Raw genomic sequence first — 17,399 nt, 5'->3', positions numbered from 1 at the left:
GCATGAAGTATCACCGTCATTTGTGTCGAATTCAGGGACATGGCCTAGCTCATAGATATTTAAACTCTTTTGTCTTTTGGTATTCCAGATGCTTATAGGGTTATATCCAGGACTGTTGATTGAATCTTTGCCAATTTGAGCTGCTCTGTCAATCATGTCATAGTATCCCTTAAAATTGAAACAATAAATATCAAAACAACAACAACAACTGGACAGTTTAAAATATTTCATCTAATCTTTGGTTTGCATTAAAATGGAGAATTCATTCCTAATTTGGTATCAAAATCTAATCTTGCTCGTTTCTGGTACCGCACAGCTAATCTGAAATAAAGAAAAATACTATAGTATTACATATGATGACCACTGACTTTCTATGGATCATTAAATGAGGGGGTGAGAAGGGGCCACAGAAGGGTCAAGGGGGCAAACAGGAAATACTTTCCCTATGTATAAGAATAAGAAATTTTAAAGAGGTGGGTGGTTTGGGGCCAGAGGGAAATAGAAGAAATTCAAATCAGGCTCTTTTCTGGAGAGGCAATGAAACGCCACTGTTGATGAGCATTGTCTAAAATTCTACTGCCCCCTTTATCACATGTAACTTACATGTGGATGCATTGGGCAAATTATTAATGTTACAAAGTTGAATTCAAACCTGCATCTTGACCTATGCAGGGATTGAACCCTGGACCTTGAGATTAGCGAGCAAGTCTTACTGACTGAGCAACAACGGCTTCCTCATAAAACTTGCTGAACTTGATAACTACAAGTAGTGTTGCTTTGAATGAGTGCTCAAATGAAACAGACTAAATAAAAGGGAGATAACTTACTTTACTTCGCGTCGTTTGACCAACTCGTTGATAGCTAGAATAACCAGTATCCAGGTAATACTGATTGCCCAGACTGACGGATGTACGTCTGATAGTGGTAGTGTATAGGTCACATGATTATTATGTATAGTAACATCACTAACGCTGTATATTATCTGTAATATCAACCTGCAGAGAGAGAAGAGATTTTCTTTTATGAAAAACAATAAAGGTTGTACGTAACAAGGGAAACAACTGTTGTACGAAATGTCAGGCAAGCTGCATTAACCAACTATTCTAGCCTATTTCTAACCTCGGAGGGATCTCCAGCATTCACAGACTGCAACAGAAAATTAAATAACTTACACAATAGGAGTAATTATAATCCACAGTCTGTTGGTAAATGGTGGCTTCTTCCATATATGGTCAGTCCAATGGACAAATGAGGCTGATATACAAACTACAAAATATCATGACAAAGCATTTTTGTAACTGAAGGTCTTGTGGTTTTAGATTTATGATTTGGGTGAAGGATATTTTGCAAGGACAGCTGCATTAGCCTGATTTTTTTTATTTCCAACTGTCAAGGGATCTTTATGGTACACTCTGCCTCGATTTATTGTCCCATGTGATCCATATTTTTTCTGATATTGACGGGAAAATCCCATTATCTCAACCTATGCTGGTATAATCCTTGAACTTTAGGCTATGAGCCAACATATACTTACTAAAATAAAGAACTTGTAGAAAGAACATGATATTTTGAGCAAGGACTAGACCTCCAGAATATTTTTCATACCAACTATTCACTGTATCATTACCTACAGTACTGAAAATATATCAAAAGAGATCAATATCAGTGTATGTCAAGCCTTTAGTTCATATAACAAGCTTTTAGTATTTAATTTAATATTATATCAAATAAACATCTTAAGCCATATGGAGTCTTCAAAAGTGATGCTGAGTTGACAAACCCCAGACAGAGTGGCATCAGGTGTTCTGGGAAAGTGAACATACTTTGTATTGCTAGCCACTCTAGCACAGTGCTTGTTAAATTCAACCCAAATAAAAAAAAAACATTTTGGACTGAAGATTCCAGAGCATATTACTCAAAGACAACAGAATAACATTAGACCCTTGTATAATATGGGCAGGTTTTGCGATAGTGACATCTTAAAACACTTAGTATTAATGAAATTGCAAGCACCACAGATCTCAAACTGAAAATTTGAATGGTGCACATTGATGCTTTCAGTGTCCCCAGTACACATAAAATTTTTAGAAAACTTCTTTACAATACATATAATATACAAACTTGTTCACTTACCTATGAAACTGATAAATACTGAAGGGAATATGTAAGACGTTTTCACAGTAAGAATACAGAGTTAAAATAAAACACAGTAAACTAACAACCATAGAGGGTATAAACCTTAACGCAAACTGCAGTAAAAACTGTAATACGACCTATAATAGATGAATAATAACATGATATTATAAATACTGTTAACTGTTTACAAGTCTTGAGATGTCTGAAAATCAAGGTAAGGGGATCGAATCTTGGTTTCATTGGTGAAAGTCTCTCACCAGTGGGTAAATTCTCATACCAGTTATACCAGCTGTAAATGGGTATTAATAATCTGGGAAAGATCATTTGAGGTGTGGACATGATCCAGCAAGATAGACAGGGTCCTCAGACTGATTTGTAATCCTTGTAAATCATAGGCAGAGTTGTAAAATATAGATAGACAAATTCTGTTCACATGTAGACTTTTAAAATTGTGTCTATGTTTTCAATGAACCTCATCTTAAGGCACAATAAACAATATTTTGAACCTTAACAGATAAATAATATTTTAGAATGAATCATTACGAATATTAAATATTAAATATGTGATTGAAAATACAACTTACATTTAAATTAATATGATCTATATTTTTTCTTGTTGCTAAATTCATTATTCTAGGATCTACAGGATTCCCCATCATGGTGAACCCCAGTAATGGTGTTACTATTAATAGTAACCATAATAAATGACGAGAAGATAAGATTGGTGGCAAGAGAAGACAACTAGCGAGAACTTGACTTAATGATAAAGATAGATGATAACATAACATCAGATAAAAACAGTTCCTCATACTGAATATATGGTGACGAGCCTGAAATAAATAAAGTTACAAAAATGTTTAACAAAAAAATATGCGAACCATTTTAGAACTTTGTGTGTTTTGCTTTACTTCATTGTTCACATTATAGTATAAAATAGAATACAACTCTATTTCTTTCTACACTCTAATAACTTCATAAATCATTATCTATCACAAGAGGTGAGTACTTGTGGTCTGAATTAGTCTTTTTTAACTAGAGTTACTTCCCTTCTTATCAGACTACTACATGCCTCTGAAGACAGAAAGCAAATTGACAAAGGCTTGTCTCAAGCTGTTTTAATATAAAAATTCTCAAAGTTCATTAACCATTTTCATTAACAGTCTCCAAACAAAGTCAGGAAACTTTTGGCTTCTGAAACAGTTCTCAATATTTAATTTCATACGATTTAATCTAAATGAATGTTTCATTGATTTTTTGACCCACCTCTGCTATAAGATGAATCAAGCTGAAATTATCATTACATCTAAACGCTAGGGGGCAGGGTATACTAATTAAATCACAAGCTATCTGAGTGGGGGTGGGTTCATCATCTGCCCATACGTAGTTACTAGGATGCTGGGTACACGATACAGGATGTAATGGCTCCACTGCTAAACTGAAATTAAAAATACAAATTATGACCATTGGCACATTTCTATTGATTAGTCATAGATTCATTATTTCAAATGTGACTTTTTTCAGAAATACGTTACCTTTAAGATAATCTCATCATCTAAAGATTATTGCAAGACAGAGCCTCTGGAAACTTGGGTTCATAGTTTCGTACAAACTTTCCTGTGATGAAAGAAGAACAATATGACTGACTGAGCCCCTACAGACCTTTTGACAAAATTGACAACTATGCTTGCTGAACCTTTTGAATTGACAGAACAGAAGTGTACAAGAATATGGTTAAGGAAGATAGACGTACCAGCAATCAGCCTGTAGAAATAAAGGAGTATTATGAATACTTAAAGCACTACCAACACATAGTACTACTTCACCATGTTCCTGCATTATAGTGATCATTTCTTTAGTAGCTGAAATATATATAAATATAACTATAATACAATAATATCTAGTAATTTCACTGTTAAAATACTTCTAAAAGCATGAATCATGAAGTGATATAGAAAATTAAAATGTTGTGTGCTTCTTTAGTCTGTGTATCTAGGGAACAGGCTGAAAAAGCCAGTTGCCTGAGGATAACACACCGTGAAACTCGGAGTAACAACAAATATCAAAAATATAAAAAGACAAAACTTCACATTAATGAACACTGAAAAGATTATCTTTCAGGTATAGATTTAGACTGTCTCTTATAGAATAATGAATGTGGCAAAATATCATATCATTGAATGACTAACAATGACTTATACAGAAGCCAATAACTGCAAATACTTACTTTCTACTGTACAATCAGTAAATAAATTAACTAGTAGAGGTACATTATCTACATTCTGTATATGTGGTCGAATATTCTCAATTCCTCGTGGTAATTTTGCCTGAAGAAAAAAATTAGTTTAAATCATCAAAAAATTGTTTGGGAATGAAAAGAAATAGAAAAGAAATAGAAAAGAAATAGAACGTAATATCTACTAATCTGGCAATGGAATTAAATGAATATTTTTGAATATTTGCTTAAGAAGATTAGCTTAAAAATAAAATGGCCATTTTTTCTTTATATTTTGAGAACTTTACATACTCAAGGTTGATATATTCAATTTATAGCTTATCTAATTAGTAATGTCTCTTAAATGGAATTTTTTTTCAAAATGGTGCGTCATCTTTTTGTAACCATAAGCAACAAACCAACCCGATTGTCCAATGCTCCCAGACTGTCGTCAGTATTTTCTGTGACGTAACTCGATGTATATCTCGAATCAGACTGATATTCATTCCCCTCTTCATCTTCGCTGGTTTCCCATCCTCCTTCACTAGCGCCATCTTTCATTAGTACGTCTGCTTCACTTTCCATATCTGACCTACTTGCATTACTCAAAATGTCTGACGTGTGATCCACAAATTTTACTTGTGGAGACTCCAAATTAATCAAACTAGGAGCAGAAAAACTCTTGGTATTATTGGCAGTACTTATTTCTAAACCATTTGGTGTCTTTGTGTGAAAATCCACAGAAATTTGACTCGTTCGGCATGATGGCTTCTCAAGATGTCCTTCAGATCCAATTCCAGACATGTTCCAATCTTCTTCCTCATAGGTTTTAGATAATAATGATATATGACAATTCCAACCTGCTTCTAGCCCCATCTTCTCAGAAAATACCTACAATTAGAGTTTCATTTACAACTGGATATCAATAATTTGCTTTGGTCTTTTCATTGTATAAACGAGTGGGTGGAGCTTAGCTGTGGTATAACTATTGTGCAATAAATATCACTTATAACTTGGCTCCTGATAGAGATAATGCGAATCATAATATAATTCATAATTAGAATACACTTAGAACCTAAATAACTGATTGGGCTAAAGAAGGGGAGCAGAGCCATGTGCCCAATCAGGGAAATTTCAACAGGTTGACTGCAGTAGTATAGTAGCCTCCATACATTTCATTGTCAGTATGAGCTTCAAATATCATGGAGTAAAATATATCACTTACTCGACTTCTCAACTCATTCTCTTTAGAGAAATGAACAAATCTAATACAGGCTGATTCTAACTTGTCTATTAACTGAACGAAATCCTGAAATAGAAAATACAATAATAACAGAGTTGTTCTCTATCAAAATATAGCATATTGAATTGATTACAGAGTAGTAGAAACTCTGAATAACCAAAAGAATTTGGGAAATGAAATGAAATGAATGGAGTTTTATGTCCTACTTTTCTGCACCAAAAAGAATTTGGGCTGATAACTCTCAGTGCTGTAGTTATTTGTGTAAACCATGATTCTAACTATACAATAGTCAAAAACTTATATCTTTAGTTTGAAAAGTTTTCTGTTTAAGTGTGCCTAAATTACAGACAGTCTCAAGTCTCTTACTTTTAAGGAAATTATGGGGGGCCACAAAACAATGATATTGGCCTGAGGACCACAAAACATTTCATATGCTCATGCTCAGTTTTTACTCCAATTCCTATTGAAAAGTAAAATATGAAGATTAATCAAATAATGCCAGAGTAGAAGAATGCCTTGAAGAATAGATTGATATATTTTATCTTTGATACAATCAGTTATGCATCGGTACTAGCTGCCTTCAAATTTGAAAAAAAACTCAGCGAAGCATGAAAAAAGATTTGTGGCCCTGCGACCTGGAATCTGTATTTAAATCAAATTCTCATTCTACCTGTCTAGCCTGATACTGTAAGGTTATCATTCCAATAAATATCTGGTTCTGCTGGGCATGGTAACAACCACTAGGGTCCGTTATAGATTCCATACTCTCAGTGTCCATCAAAGAATCCACGCTGAATGAACGACTTCCTAAAAACCCATCAGTCTCAGTTCCACTGTCAAATTCTATTAAACTGAAAAAAAAGTAAGAAAATTAAAGATTTTTGGAGAAATGTGATACTTGACTTTATATGCCATACAAGATTAATTCTTAATTCCATAAATACATGTACACAAAAACTTGAAAAATATAAAATTATCACTAACAGAGTGTCTAGAAGTTTCTAGAGTGCAGAAGGTGATACAATACAGAGAAACTTGATTCTTAAACAGCAGAATTCAGAATATATTTTTTTGGAACTCTGATTGGAAGGTAAGAAGTAAAGAATTCTAGCATTAAAAATAATGTGCATTGAGTGGCAAAAATGGTGGTCTAGGATTCAAATTTTGGTCCACGTGTGAGAGTCTTGTGACCTTGAATAAGACATCTTTCCTCAATATTTCATTTAAACCAGCTGTAAATTGGTACCATGTCCCACTTTTTCAAAGAGTTATACGACCAGTTTACTAGGTTTAACTTATTTTAAACACCAGACTTTTAATATCAATATGCCAAAACCTTATGGAATTAACTGGTCTGGGGTTAAAGTTTATGAAATAATCAACACAAACCACCACATATTATAAAATCATTTAGCCTTATGATACTATATATACATAATATATATTTCTTATCAGCTCTCGGAAGGATGGGGGAGGTGTGTCTGGTGTGGATGTTTTAGAAGATACTCTTGTATAGAAGCACTGGCCAAGATCTGGTAAAAGGCTTTCTTCCTTTTCTTGATATAAATCAATTTTTAATAATCAGTTATTCATATATACATGGATATCTAAAAATTTTAAGAAAGGAAATATGAAGATGTAAAAAAAGTCTTTATTTGTTGTAAGTAAATATAGGCTAATCTTTAATATAAATAACTTTTTTCTAACTATATATTCTTAACAAATCTACAATGTTATCAAACTATTTATCTACTCAATAATGTCTTAATTCAAACTCAAAATTTACAAAATTCTAAAATCTATGAGAAAATCTAGAAAATCTGTGTATTGTGAAAATATAGATTAATTATCTTGTTTCAGATTCTTATAAAATTTAACTGATTGAAGTGCGGTGATAATGGAGAATGGAGAAAAGCACTGCACTCAAAACAAAACCCAATGAAATGTGATGAATGTAACATTCTACTTTTCGATTTTTGGCTCGTGATTGGGTCACACAAGACTGGCAACAAAATACAGAGCATAATAAGGGAAATTTCTCTTGGAATATTAATGAAATCTGACCTGGCGCCATTTTTTGGTTAAATTTGAACCATTAGATGCTTTTTCTTTGATACGAAAGCCTGATTGGGAGAAACTAGGTTGTAACTCTGAAGTTACTATTTGGTTAAATGGTAGAAGAGAACCCTGGATCTTTAAATCAGGGAACAATAAAAGGAAGAGAGGAATTAAGAATTAATTTTGTATGGTTTTCATGATAGGAATGAAATGTAGTTAATGTTTTATCAGCTGAAAGAGTTAAGAACCAAGTCTGAGACTGCTATTAAGTTTTTTTTTTCTTCAAATAAAATCCTGATTTAAAGAAATACAGTAATCTGATTGGACAATAAAAATAAATTCAAAATCAATTTTAGTGATTGACCAATCAGGCGAATGGAACACTAAAATCATCTTAAGTTTTAAAGAATAAGGAACCTAGAAGAGTAAGCTTGTCACAATGCTTATTACAGTAAATTTTATTAACATTTATAAGATTATAAGAGAGAAATTTTGAAATTCTTTCAGTTATTAAAAACATCATCTACACTTTAAAATGGGATAAAAATTAGTAGAAACAAAACAACTACCATACTGACAACATAGCTACATCATGACATCATGTGGACTATAATACGTACCTGAATTTCCTCAAGACATTACGAAATTGACTATAACTGTAAAATACACTTAAGACAATTACGATACGAAGCACAGGGTATACTGGGGTTGGACATTTACATATTGAATTTCGCCCCTTTCTAGGGTTACAAAAAATAACTTCATGCATTACAAATCACTGACAGAATTTTGCCCTATAACAAAAAACACAAGGGAATATAATGTATAACACTTCTTTAATAACAAAGTACATAACATTTCAACACAATTTACACATATAAAGTGTGTTATACCATAATATATATTCCCTTGTGTTTTTTGTTATATCTGCTAAATGTCGTTCAAATCTTATGTCAGGGGTTTTGCCCTGTTTGGAGATTGCCCAAGTGCCAAGATAAAGACCCAATGCACTATACAAAACTATAAAGATACAGCAAATGTTACAAAACATACAGATATTGCTTATATTCAAGATGAAATCCTCAATCAACATCAACTTTGGTCATAAAACACTTATACACAACAGCGCTTTGAACTTGAAATAGATAGCCACCTCAAAATATGATCGGGTAAAAAACACTTATCAACAACATTAAGGATAGTCTTGCCAGCTCAACCAACAATGATGACATATAACATAAACATTCATAACGTTATATATTATAGCTGCACACTGACATAAACAATAAAAGACATAAAACCTTTTAGTTGTATCAATTTTTCTATCAACTTTCACCATTAATAGAAATGAACCTAAATCAATTTGTAACTGATCCATCTTCATTGAATATTTCTTTTTCCCTCCAACAGATTAAAGAATACATATAAGATATTAAACCTCTTAGTCTTTACTCACGTTGCAGCTCTAGGTTTAAAAGATGATGTCCGTTTAATGTTTGTCTCTGGAAGTTCCAGATAGACATCTTCTAAATGTGACGCTATCTTCTGGGAGATTGGTTTGTAGGCAAATGCTGAACAATATGCTCCCATAGTGTTACGATGATAAAAATCTAATATCTTCTTCCTGAAATAGTTAACGTAATAATGGAAAAATTGAGCACTATCTTTTATTGTTTGTTTTGTCTTGGCAAAATTCTCTTGTAGCCTAATAAGAATGAACCTAAAGAGTTCAAGATTCATTCATAGGGTTCGTTGCTTTTCTTCAGACCTGTACAGATTTAAAATTTCCATACAGAGTTATTTGAAAGCTCTAAATATTGTTCCTTCCACCAATTGCTCTAAGGGAAAGCACCAATAATCATTCAAAAACAATATCCAACTCCTGACAAATTCCTGCTATTATGGACACAAAAGTGGAAAATAATTCTTCAACAAATTGATTTAAATATCTTAATAAATAGTTGAAGAATTGGAAGTACAACTCCATTTCATTCCTAACCTGTCATTTTCTGTTATAGGACAGATATCCTGCCCATTCCAGTACTCTGAACAACATTCTAGTACGATATCAGCTGTTCCTTGAGTCATCAGCTGATTCAAACCTAAAATACACAATAGAATATTTCTAACAGAGTCTAATTACAGCTGTCCATATAACTTATTCAGAGTTATAACTGTCTGGACGCAGTGTTGTCTAAATATCTGCTTTACAACTTTACAACTTTATTGGGCCCAATGAAACACATTTGAGAAGAGATATAAATAGATGAAATGAGCACATGTCAGCTTCTATGATATTTTCAGGAAGACATAGCCAAAAATTGTTTAAGTTATGGAGGTAGCAGTAATTAAGGCATAGCTCTATGATAAATCCATGATTTTGATTAATCCAGTATATATTTTGTTTAGTCAGTACATTGGAGACATATATTTCTAATTAATTTACAACCCTATCCTCACCTGATATTTTATCTTTAACAACCACCGAGAATAAATGAGGCATAGGAATCTGATGTTGTATATGTGATGCTGCTCGATGTTCTTTCTCTTTTTCAGCTTCTTCTGCTGGCTGGAAAATTAATATTTTCTACATTTCCTAAATCAGTTTTCTATATGATTCCCCTCCCATTCTCTTGTGGTGGGGTGGCCCAGCTTTAATTTACAAAGAGTTTTCTCCCTTTGAACAAAAGTCTACAGGTTTTATATTGACAATGTGAAGGTATTCTAGATATTTCCATTAACATCTGAAATAATCTAACATTCAATTGTTTTCAATCTTATCAAATCCATTTGCAATTTAAATTTTAGCAGATTCCTTGTAGTTTACTGGGTAATTGCATGCCAGTCGTATATAAGACACCTCTTGTACTGAAGTGAATTCTACCACACATGTGCTTTTCCTACTAATTTAATACAGTTAAAGCTGTTAGGAAGAGTTCATTATTTAGAAATTATCTAGAATTCATTATTTTTGAATCTTCTCAATTAGATAAAATACAATTTTTTTTGACAGACCCAAGATGACTTCTGATAAACTTACTACTTGTTTGTACATGCCCAGATTCTTTTCATGTTGAAATCCATCAATGGCCGAGAACGAGAAACCAATTTCTTTCGCTAGGTAACATAGACATCTACAATAGATATGATAATACATAAATCAATATACCAAATTGTAGCTAAATATGTGGACTCTGTGAAAACTGAATCCATTAAACCAAAAAACATGTAAACTATGCAGATATATCAGCTAATGTAAAAGAAATTATACACCATGCAGCATCAAAATATCAATTTTTGTTGAACATTGTTAAAACGTGTAATTTTTCAATTGGTGTAATCTTTATTTGTTTGTAACTTTTCGCAAACTGTTGGAAGTTTTTCACTACAACATTCCAGTTTAATACTACTTTTAGACTTTTTAGATACAAATATTTGTAAATTTACCAAATAAATCTGCAGACACTTCCACTTTAAGGGTGCAATGAAAATTTTTTTGTCAGAACAGCAGCATCTGTCTTTTCTATTTTCAACTGTTAAGAAAGGAATTTTAAAAAGTTACCTTCTGTTAATAACTGCCACTGTTTCTTTCTTTTCTAGAGCTTCACATGACACATGACCAGAAAATTTAGAATACCATTCCACTGTCTTTTCATTACATAGATTTAACAATATATTGATTCCCTGTAAAGTGAATTATAGTATGTGAAGGGAAACCACAGCATTTATATATCAAATGTATACTACCTCTTAGTCCATAATGAGTCTTAGTTCATCAGTTGGATTTACCTGGTGGCATAACTATACAACAGAACACCTCAATAATCCGGTAAATCCATAAAACTAAGTAATTATTAGTAAAACTACAGTTATTATTGAAAAATGTTTAGAAAACATTAAATATTTATTAATAATTACTTCGTTTATGGATTTATTGTCATATACAGGGATTCTGTTGTATAGTTTGGTAAATCTAAATTTTATGTTCATTCTAAGAGGGAGTATCACTTTAAATAAGATTTGAAATACTAACATAAGACTATTTGACACCCCTCATACTTTAATGAACTCTCCTATACACATGCTTTTTCTATCAACAGATAAACAGTGTTAAAGTTGTTAGGAAGAGTTCATTTGTTCAAACAGGGTGGTATTTTATTGCCTTGAATATACTAACACGACAAATATCTATTAAGACAACCAAACAAAGAATAGATTGTTAGATATATGTCTGATGGTTGATATAATATATGCTTTTATATATTATTGTCTAAAGTGCCTATAATTAAAGTTAATAGAGTATCCACTATAATGAAGTCTCACTCTACTGGTAGCGAAATATTGCCATTTCCCTTAACCTATACAAAACCAGTAAGCACTGGCAGAGGAATAAGAAATCATTCTTGATGCCCTAAGAGAACCTAGACACCTATTATTAAATTCATTCAGAAAAGAAGTCTTGAACAAATAGAGTAGGACTAAATCAATAAATTCTCACAGTCAATTTCTCTCTCTAGTTTGAATTTTTATCACTTGTATGGTCCGCGAGACAGAAATATCATTTTTTTCATTCATAAAATCGATCATTACTGGCATACTGCATAATAAATCAGGACCATCTGAAGAACATGAAAACCTAGCATCTATAATTAATGTATTACTAAGACAACAAGAGTTTTATTGTATAAATAATGACACAAGCAATTTCTCCAGTTTGAACTATTATCACTTGTATGACCTGCCAGACAGAAAACATCTTTTTATACTCTTCAAGTTCGCTATTATCAGACTCAGTGTAAATATTGGATGAAAGCAGATGGGTTAGGGTTATTTTCAGTACAGTAAAGCCAGCTAGGATCACTCTAGTGCAGTGTCATCTTGCTCAAGTTCACATCGGTTCAAGAACAATTTCACTTTAATGTACTTAAACCACACTCTCTATAGTGATATCTTAGACTGGTTGGACAAAGATAGAGATAATTCATAATTCAATGAACTGTCTGCTCTTATTAGTTTTATATTACATGCAACGAGGTACCCCGACATTAAATCAGAGCTATAGCCTATTTATCAATGACATGGAATTTTCACCGTTACCATACTCTCAATTTTGCCAATTTTTGAATAGATTTTGATTAACCAAATTGTCTATCAATATATTAATCTTTCAAAACACTTAATGGTACTCTGGAGAGTCCATTACTATACTACTTTAACTCTCGATTATGCCATACTTTGGACAAGATTTTGATTAACGGCATTGTCTAGCTTGTACAGATTTTTTTATTTTAGAAATATTAAAACAGAATTGGATTTATAATTACTATTAAAGACGAGGTATATGCAATCGTTCTTAATGCCCTAAAAGAACTTAGCCATGTTTGACATAAACGAATGAACATTTATGAATGACATAAATTTATAGTTATTACACTGAATACTAATATCATGGAAATAACGTAATATCTTATAATTCAGCTGAATTGAGTAATAGAGTACACATATAACACTTTCTTGATCTAAATATAAAAGTACATAAAATGTACTTCTTGTTGTTGTACCTTGCGCGTGAATTTTATCAACTATGATGCAATGAATTATTAAAAGAAATAAACGAGGGACAAAGCTACAAAATGTGGCTAAAAATAGCACATATTATTCTAAACATTTGCATATATTAAACTACAGGCCTTGCAAACCTAAATGGTAGCACATGATAGCACATATCAACCTTACACATCATTTTAAAGGGTGGCACATTTATTTTAAAGGGTGGCACATCAGTTAAAAGGTGACACATATCTGTCTAAAGGGTGCCACATATCCGTCTAAAGGGTGCCATATATCAGTGTAAATGGTGGCACATATCAGTTTAAAAGGTGGCACATATCAGTTTAAAAGGTGGCACATATCAGTTTAAAAGGTGGCACATATCAGTCTTAGTGTGGTACATATCAGTCTTAGGGTGGCACATATCAGTTTAAAAGGTGGCACATATCAGTTTAAAAGGTGGCACATATTAGTCTTAATGGTGGCACATATCAGTTTAAAAGCTGGCACATATCAATGTCAGTCTTAAGGGTGGTACATATCAATATCAGTCTTAAGGGTGGCACATATCAGTTTAAAAGGTGGTACATTGTTAAGGTGGCAAAATTTAACAAAAGTTGAGTTATTTTTCAAATGATTTGAACCAGCCCTTTAAAATGGTCTGTAATACATCTTAAGACTTCTTCAGTGCCAATAACCATTAGACCTACTTATTCTCAGAATTGCAAGATAATCTTACAGACAATCAAATGTTAAACACATACATTTAAACAAATATCTCATTCATTGATATTTTATATAAGAAAAAACAATATTGTATAACAATGATTGTAAGGCACGTAGATTCAGTTAATATTTAACATGGCACATTCCTTTAATGTTACTTCGACCTTTCAGTGCAAAAATTTGGGTCATGAAAACATTGTGAAGACTGACATTGTAAGGTATCATGAAGAAAAAAAGAAAGTATGAATATTTCTGAGACCAGACGTCACATTTTAAATAACTAGGCCAGTCAAATGGGTCAGTTTTTTATAACAGAAATGTAGGGTAGACAAGAAAAAAAAAACCTGATAACTTTTCAATTGCTCTTTCAGCTAATAAAGACAGGTAATGCCATGTAAAGTCATCTTCACAATGTCAAGCTATTTTAGACTTTGTATGATACCTTGACTACAATAGCCTACTTTATTGTATCACCTAAATTTGCATCTTCACAATGTCAAAAAATGAAAATGAAATAAATGGAGTATTACGTCCTACTTTTCTGCACCATGTGGGTTAAAGAAGACAGGCAACATTCATTTCATTTCACTTTTTTACACATGCATAGGCAAGAAACCATTCATATCATTTAAAATATTTAAGATCTTACCAATGGTTTGAGAGAATCAATGAAGGTTTTCCAATCTGGATCATCAAAATGTAGAACACATACATTCTGAAATAAAATAAATATATCATTTAAACTATATTTATTCATGTTGATAATAAACACTTTTACCACTAAATTTCATCCAAATCGGTCAAGAATTGTGTCTTCTAGAGTGTTTACGCGTTATTGAGGACATCATGAATGGATAGTCGAGTGATACAAATATATCCTCTACAATGTATGTGACTGTATAAAAACTATATTCAAACCAGTGGCCCTTCTTATAATTTCAATCATTAGGCAGAGCTACAACTGTAAGAATCAAGAAGTGAATAAATTGTGCTAATGGTAGACATCCCTGAAAGATCAGACATTGGTATAAGGTTTTATAAGAGAAACTCTCTTATAGAAGCACTGGCCTAGGTCACAAGTAGGGACTAGGAATTTCAGCATTGGAATATTCAAATTATTGATATGAAAAATGGTTAATATTGTAAACAATGCATGAAAATACATGATCTATTTAATAAAGTAATTTGTTGTCAAAAATTTCTAACTGTAAAACTTTTTGATTTAAATGTGGGGTTTCCCTAAAAAAAAAGTTGAAAATGCAATCTGACTTTCAAGGTAGATATGAAAGCTTCCAAGGAAATTGGTATCATTTTTCTGAAATAATGACATCATACGGATGCACTTTAAATTTATCATTTATCAATGACAAGGAAGTAAGAGATAAGATAATGGGACAAGTCTATTATATATATAATAGGGGAGAAACCATTATACTGTCTACATAATAAGATCTTCCATTTTCTAAATAATAGGTCTGAGGTAGAGTCCAATATCTGCAAAATATCTATTACAATTAATAACTGATACCCCTATACTGAGAACTTGGTATCAACCTACTACCCTTATTACAAAATCATGAAATAGACTAGACTTCAATTATGAACCAATCACAATAATCTTACCCAATATACCTTAGCAACCTATTTCATAGACTAGGTCAATCAGACTGACTCTGTATTTAGTTTAGTCAATATTAACCCTAGTGACCTAGTCTAGTATACCTATATTGAAACAAGTGACTATCTACATTAGTAAATTAGAGTAGACTAGTCCAAAATGGTTATTGAAAGGTAACAGCCCTGTGAAGACAGGATCTTAAGGTCATTCTCTACAGCAATAGGTCACATTAGGCCAACTCAGGACATTGATCCAACTAGTAGTAGGTCAAATACAACATTTTCCAGGCGATGAGGACAAATTATACATAGTATTTCATAATTAAGTCTGATGTTAGACAAGGTCATAATAAGTGTACGTCATAATCATCTATATGAAGGTTATTATATATAGATGAATGATTTATTTTTAAATCAAGTATGACTGAACTTATTAGTTATTAGTAGATATTCAATGTTGATTGATTATAATCAACAGGCAGATATAAAAATTTTGTTACTATATTACTATAGTATGGACTTATTATCATATATATGTAGTTAATTACGAAAATGATTCGGACAGAAGAGTCTATTTTTAAACAGCTAGTATATTTAAACTGCTCAGTTAATATAACATTGATTATAAGACAGAGAAAATATAAAATCTAGAATCTATATATAGACAGATTAAAAGAATTTATAACTAAAGCGTACAGACTATCTAGATAATGTTAGTTTGTAAGATGGACACAGAAGGATACTTACTTTAAATATATGATAAATCATTGGTAAAATGCAGGGGAAAAACAACAGATTGTTCAATTTAGAATCTATATATCAGTTAATAGCAAGTATAGGTATTAGGGGTTTGAGAGCCGAAACCAGGCCAACTCTCGAAAGCACAGGCACAGGCATATGAAATGTTCATACCTTAAAGGAAGATTCGATCTCATGACACCAAAACGTCTACCAGAAGACAATCCAACTCGCTACCAGGGTTAGATGAATTTAATTTGTGAGACAGGGATGCAGACAGAGAGATTAGAGGGATTTCTAGGAGAAGGCCAGGGAGGGGCCTCTGATTGAGACTGGCCAGACTTAGGTCCCCCTCTTGCAATCATTTTACATTATTGATGGAAACACCACTGAGAGGCACCTTTAGTATATCTAAATAGCACATGTATGTGATACATCAGTGATACATCAGTGATACATCAGATCCAGAATCTTTATCTGCCCACTTCACCCCTTCCTATGTATGGTTTAGCTCCTTTCTACTTAGTCTCTTTTTCATATCAGACAACATAAATTTAGCTTGTTCCGGGTTCTGGTGTAGAACAGTACACAGGCCGTGTTATTTCAGTGCAAATTCATATTCAAACTATGAATGCACTTAATAAAATTGAAATGAAAAGAAAGAAATAAAGGGTAGGTCATAAACAAGGTTGATTATGAAACTACCAAGAGTTGTCATATGGCTCACCGATTTTATAAACATAAGCTACATATACAAGGTTATTATAGTACATGCTATATCCTAGTTTGTACTTTAATATCAAACTAAACATATGACTAACTTCTCTTCTATTCAAAGAAACCGGAACAAAACAATGTAAAAGTTTAAAATATGCAGACAACAAATAGCAAATTTTTCTATGGTCTATTACATCTGTTAACTTATTTATAATGCTTTATACACTTTCAAAAAATAGGGTAAATAAAAAGTTGAGAATTCTAAAAGTAGAGTGCATGTATTATGGAAAGAAGGGTATATAAAAAGTAGAGTATATGAACTATCAAACCAAATCAGATTACTGGTACATGTCAGTCACAACCTTTATATATTATAGTTTCAAACAATAGTACACATTTTAA

General features: G+C 32.2%; 1 protein-coding gene across 1 annotated transcript; it reads right to left on the bottom strand.

Annotated features, from left to right (window-relative positions):
• Positions 1-248: 248 nt before the first annotated feature.
• On the bottom strand, positions 249-9,740 carry LOTGIDRAFT_109892 (hypothetical protein; the record flags this gene model as incomplete). The annotated part of the gene is made up of 16 exons (XM_009047174.1): positions 249-321; positions 828-995; positions 1,173-1,266; positions 1,535-1,627; positions 1,885-1,914; positions 2,153-2,273; positions 2,721-2,966; positions 3,400-3,571; positions 3,887-3,995; positions 4,361-4,460; positions 4,772-4,884; positions 5,101-5,239; positions 5,574-5,657; positions 6,262-6,394; positions 9,106-9,273; positions 9,649-9,740. Coding segments are annotated over 16 exons (1,935 nt in total), but the record flags the coding sequence as incomplete, so codon positions are not given.
• Positions 9,741-17,399: the final 7,659 nt, after the last annotated feature.

Source organism: Lottia gigantea (genome assembly GCF_000327385.1).
Source record: "Lottia gigantea unplaced genomic scaffold LOTGIsca_11, whole genome shotgun sequence".
Taxonomy (NCBI): Eukaryota; Metazoa; Mollusca; class Gastropoda; family Lottiidae; genus Lottia; species Lottia gigantea.
Note: the sequence above shows the minus strand (reverse complement) of the source record. Positions and strands in the feature narration are given on the sequence as shown.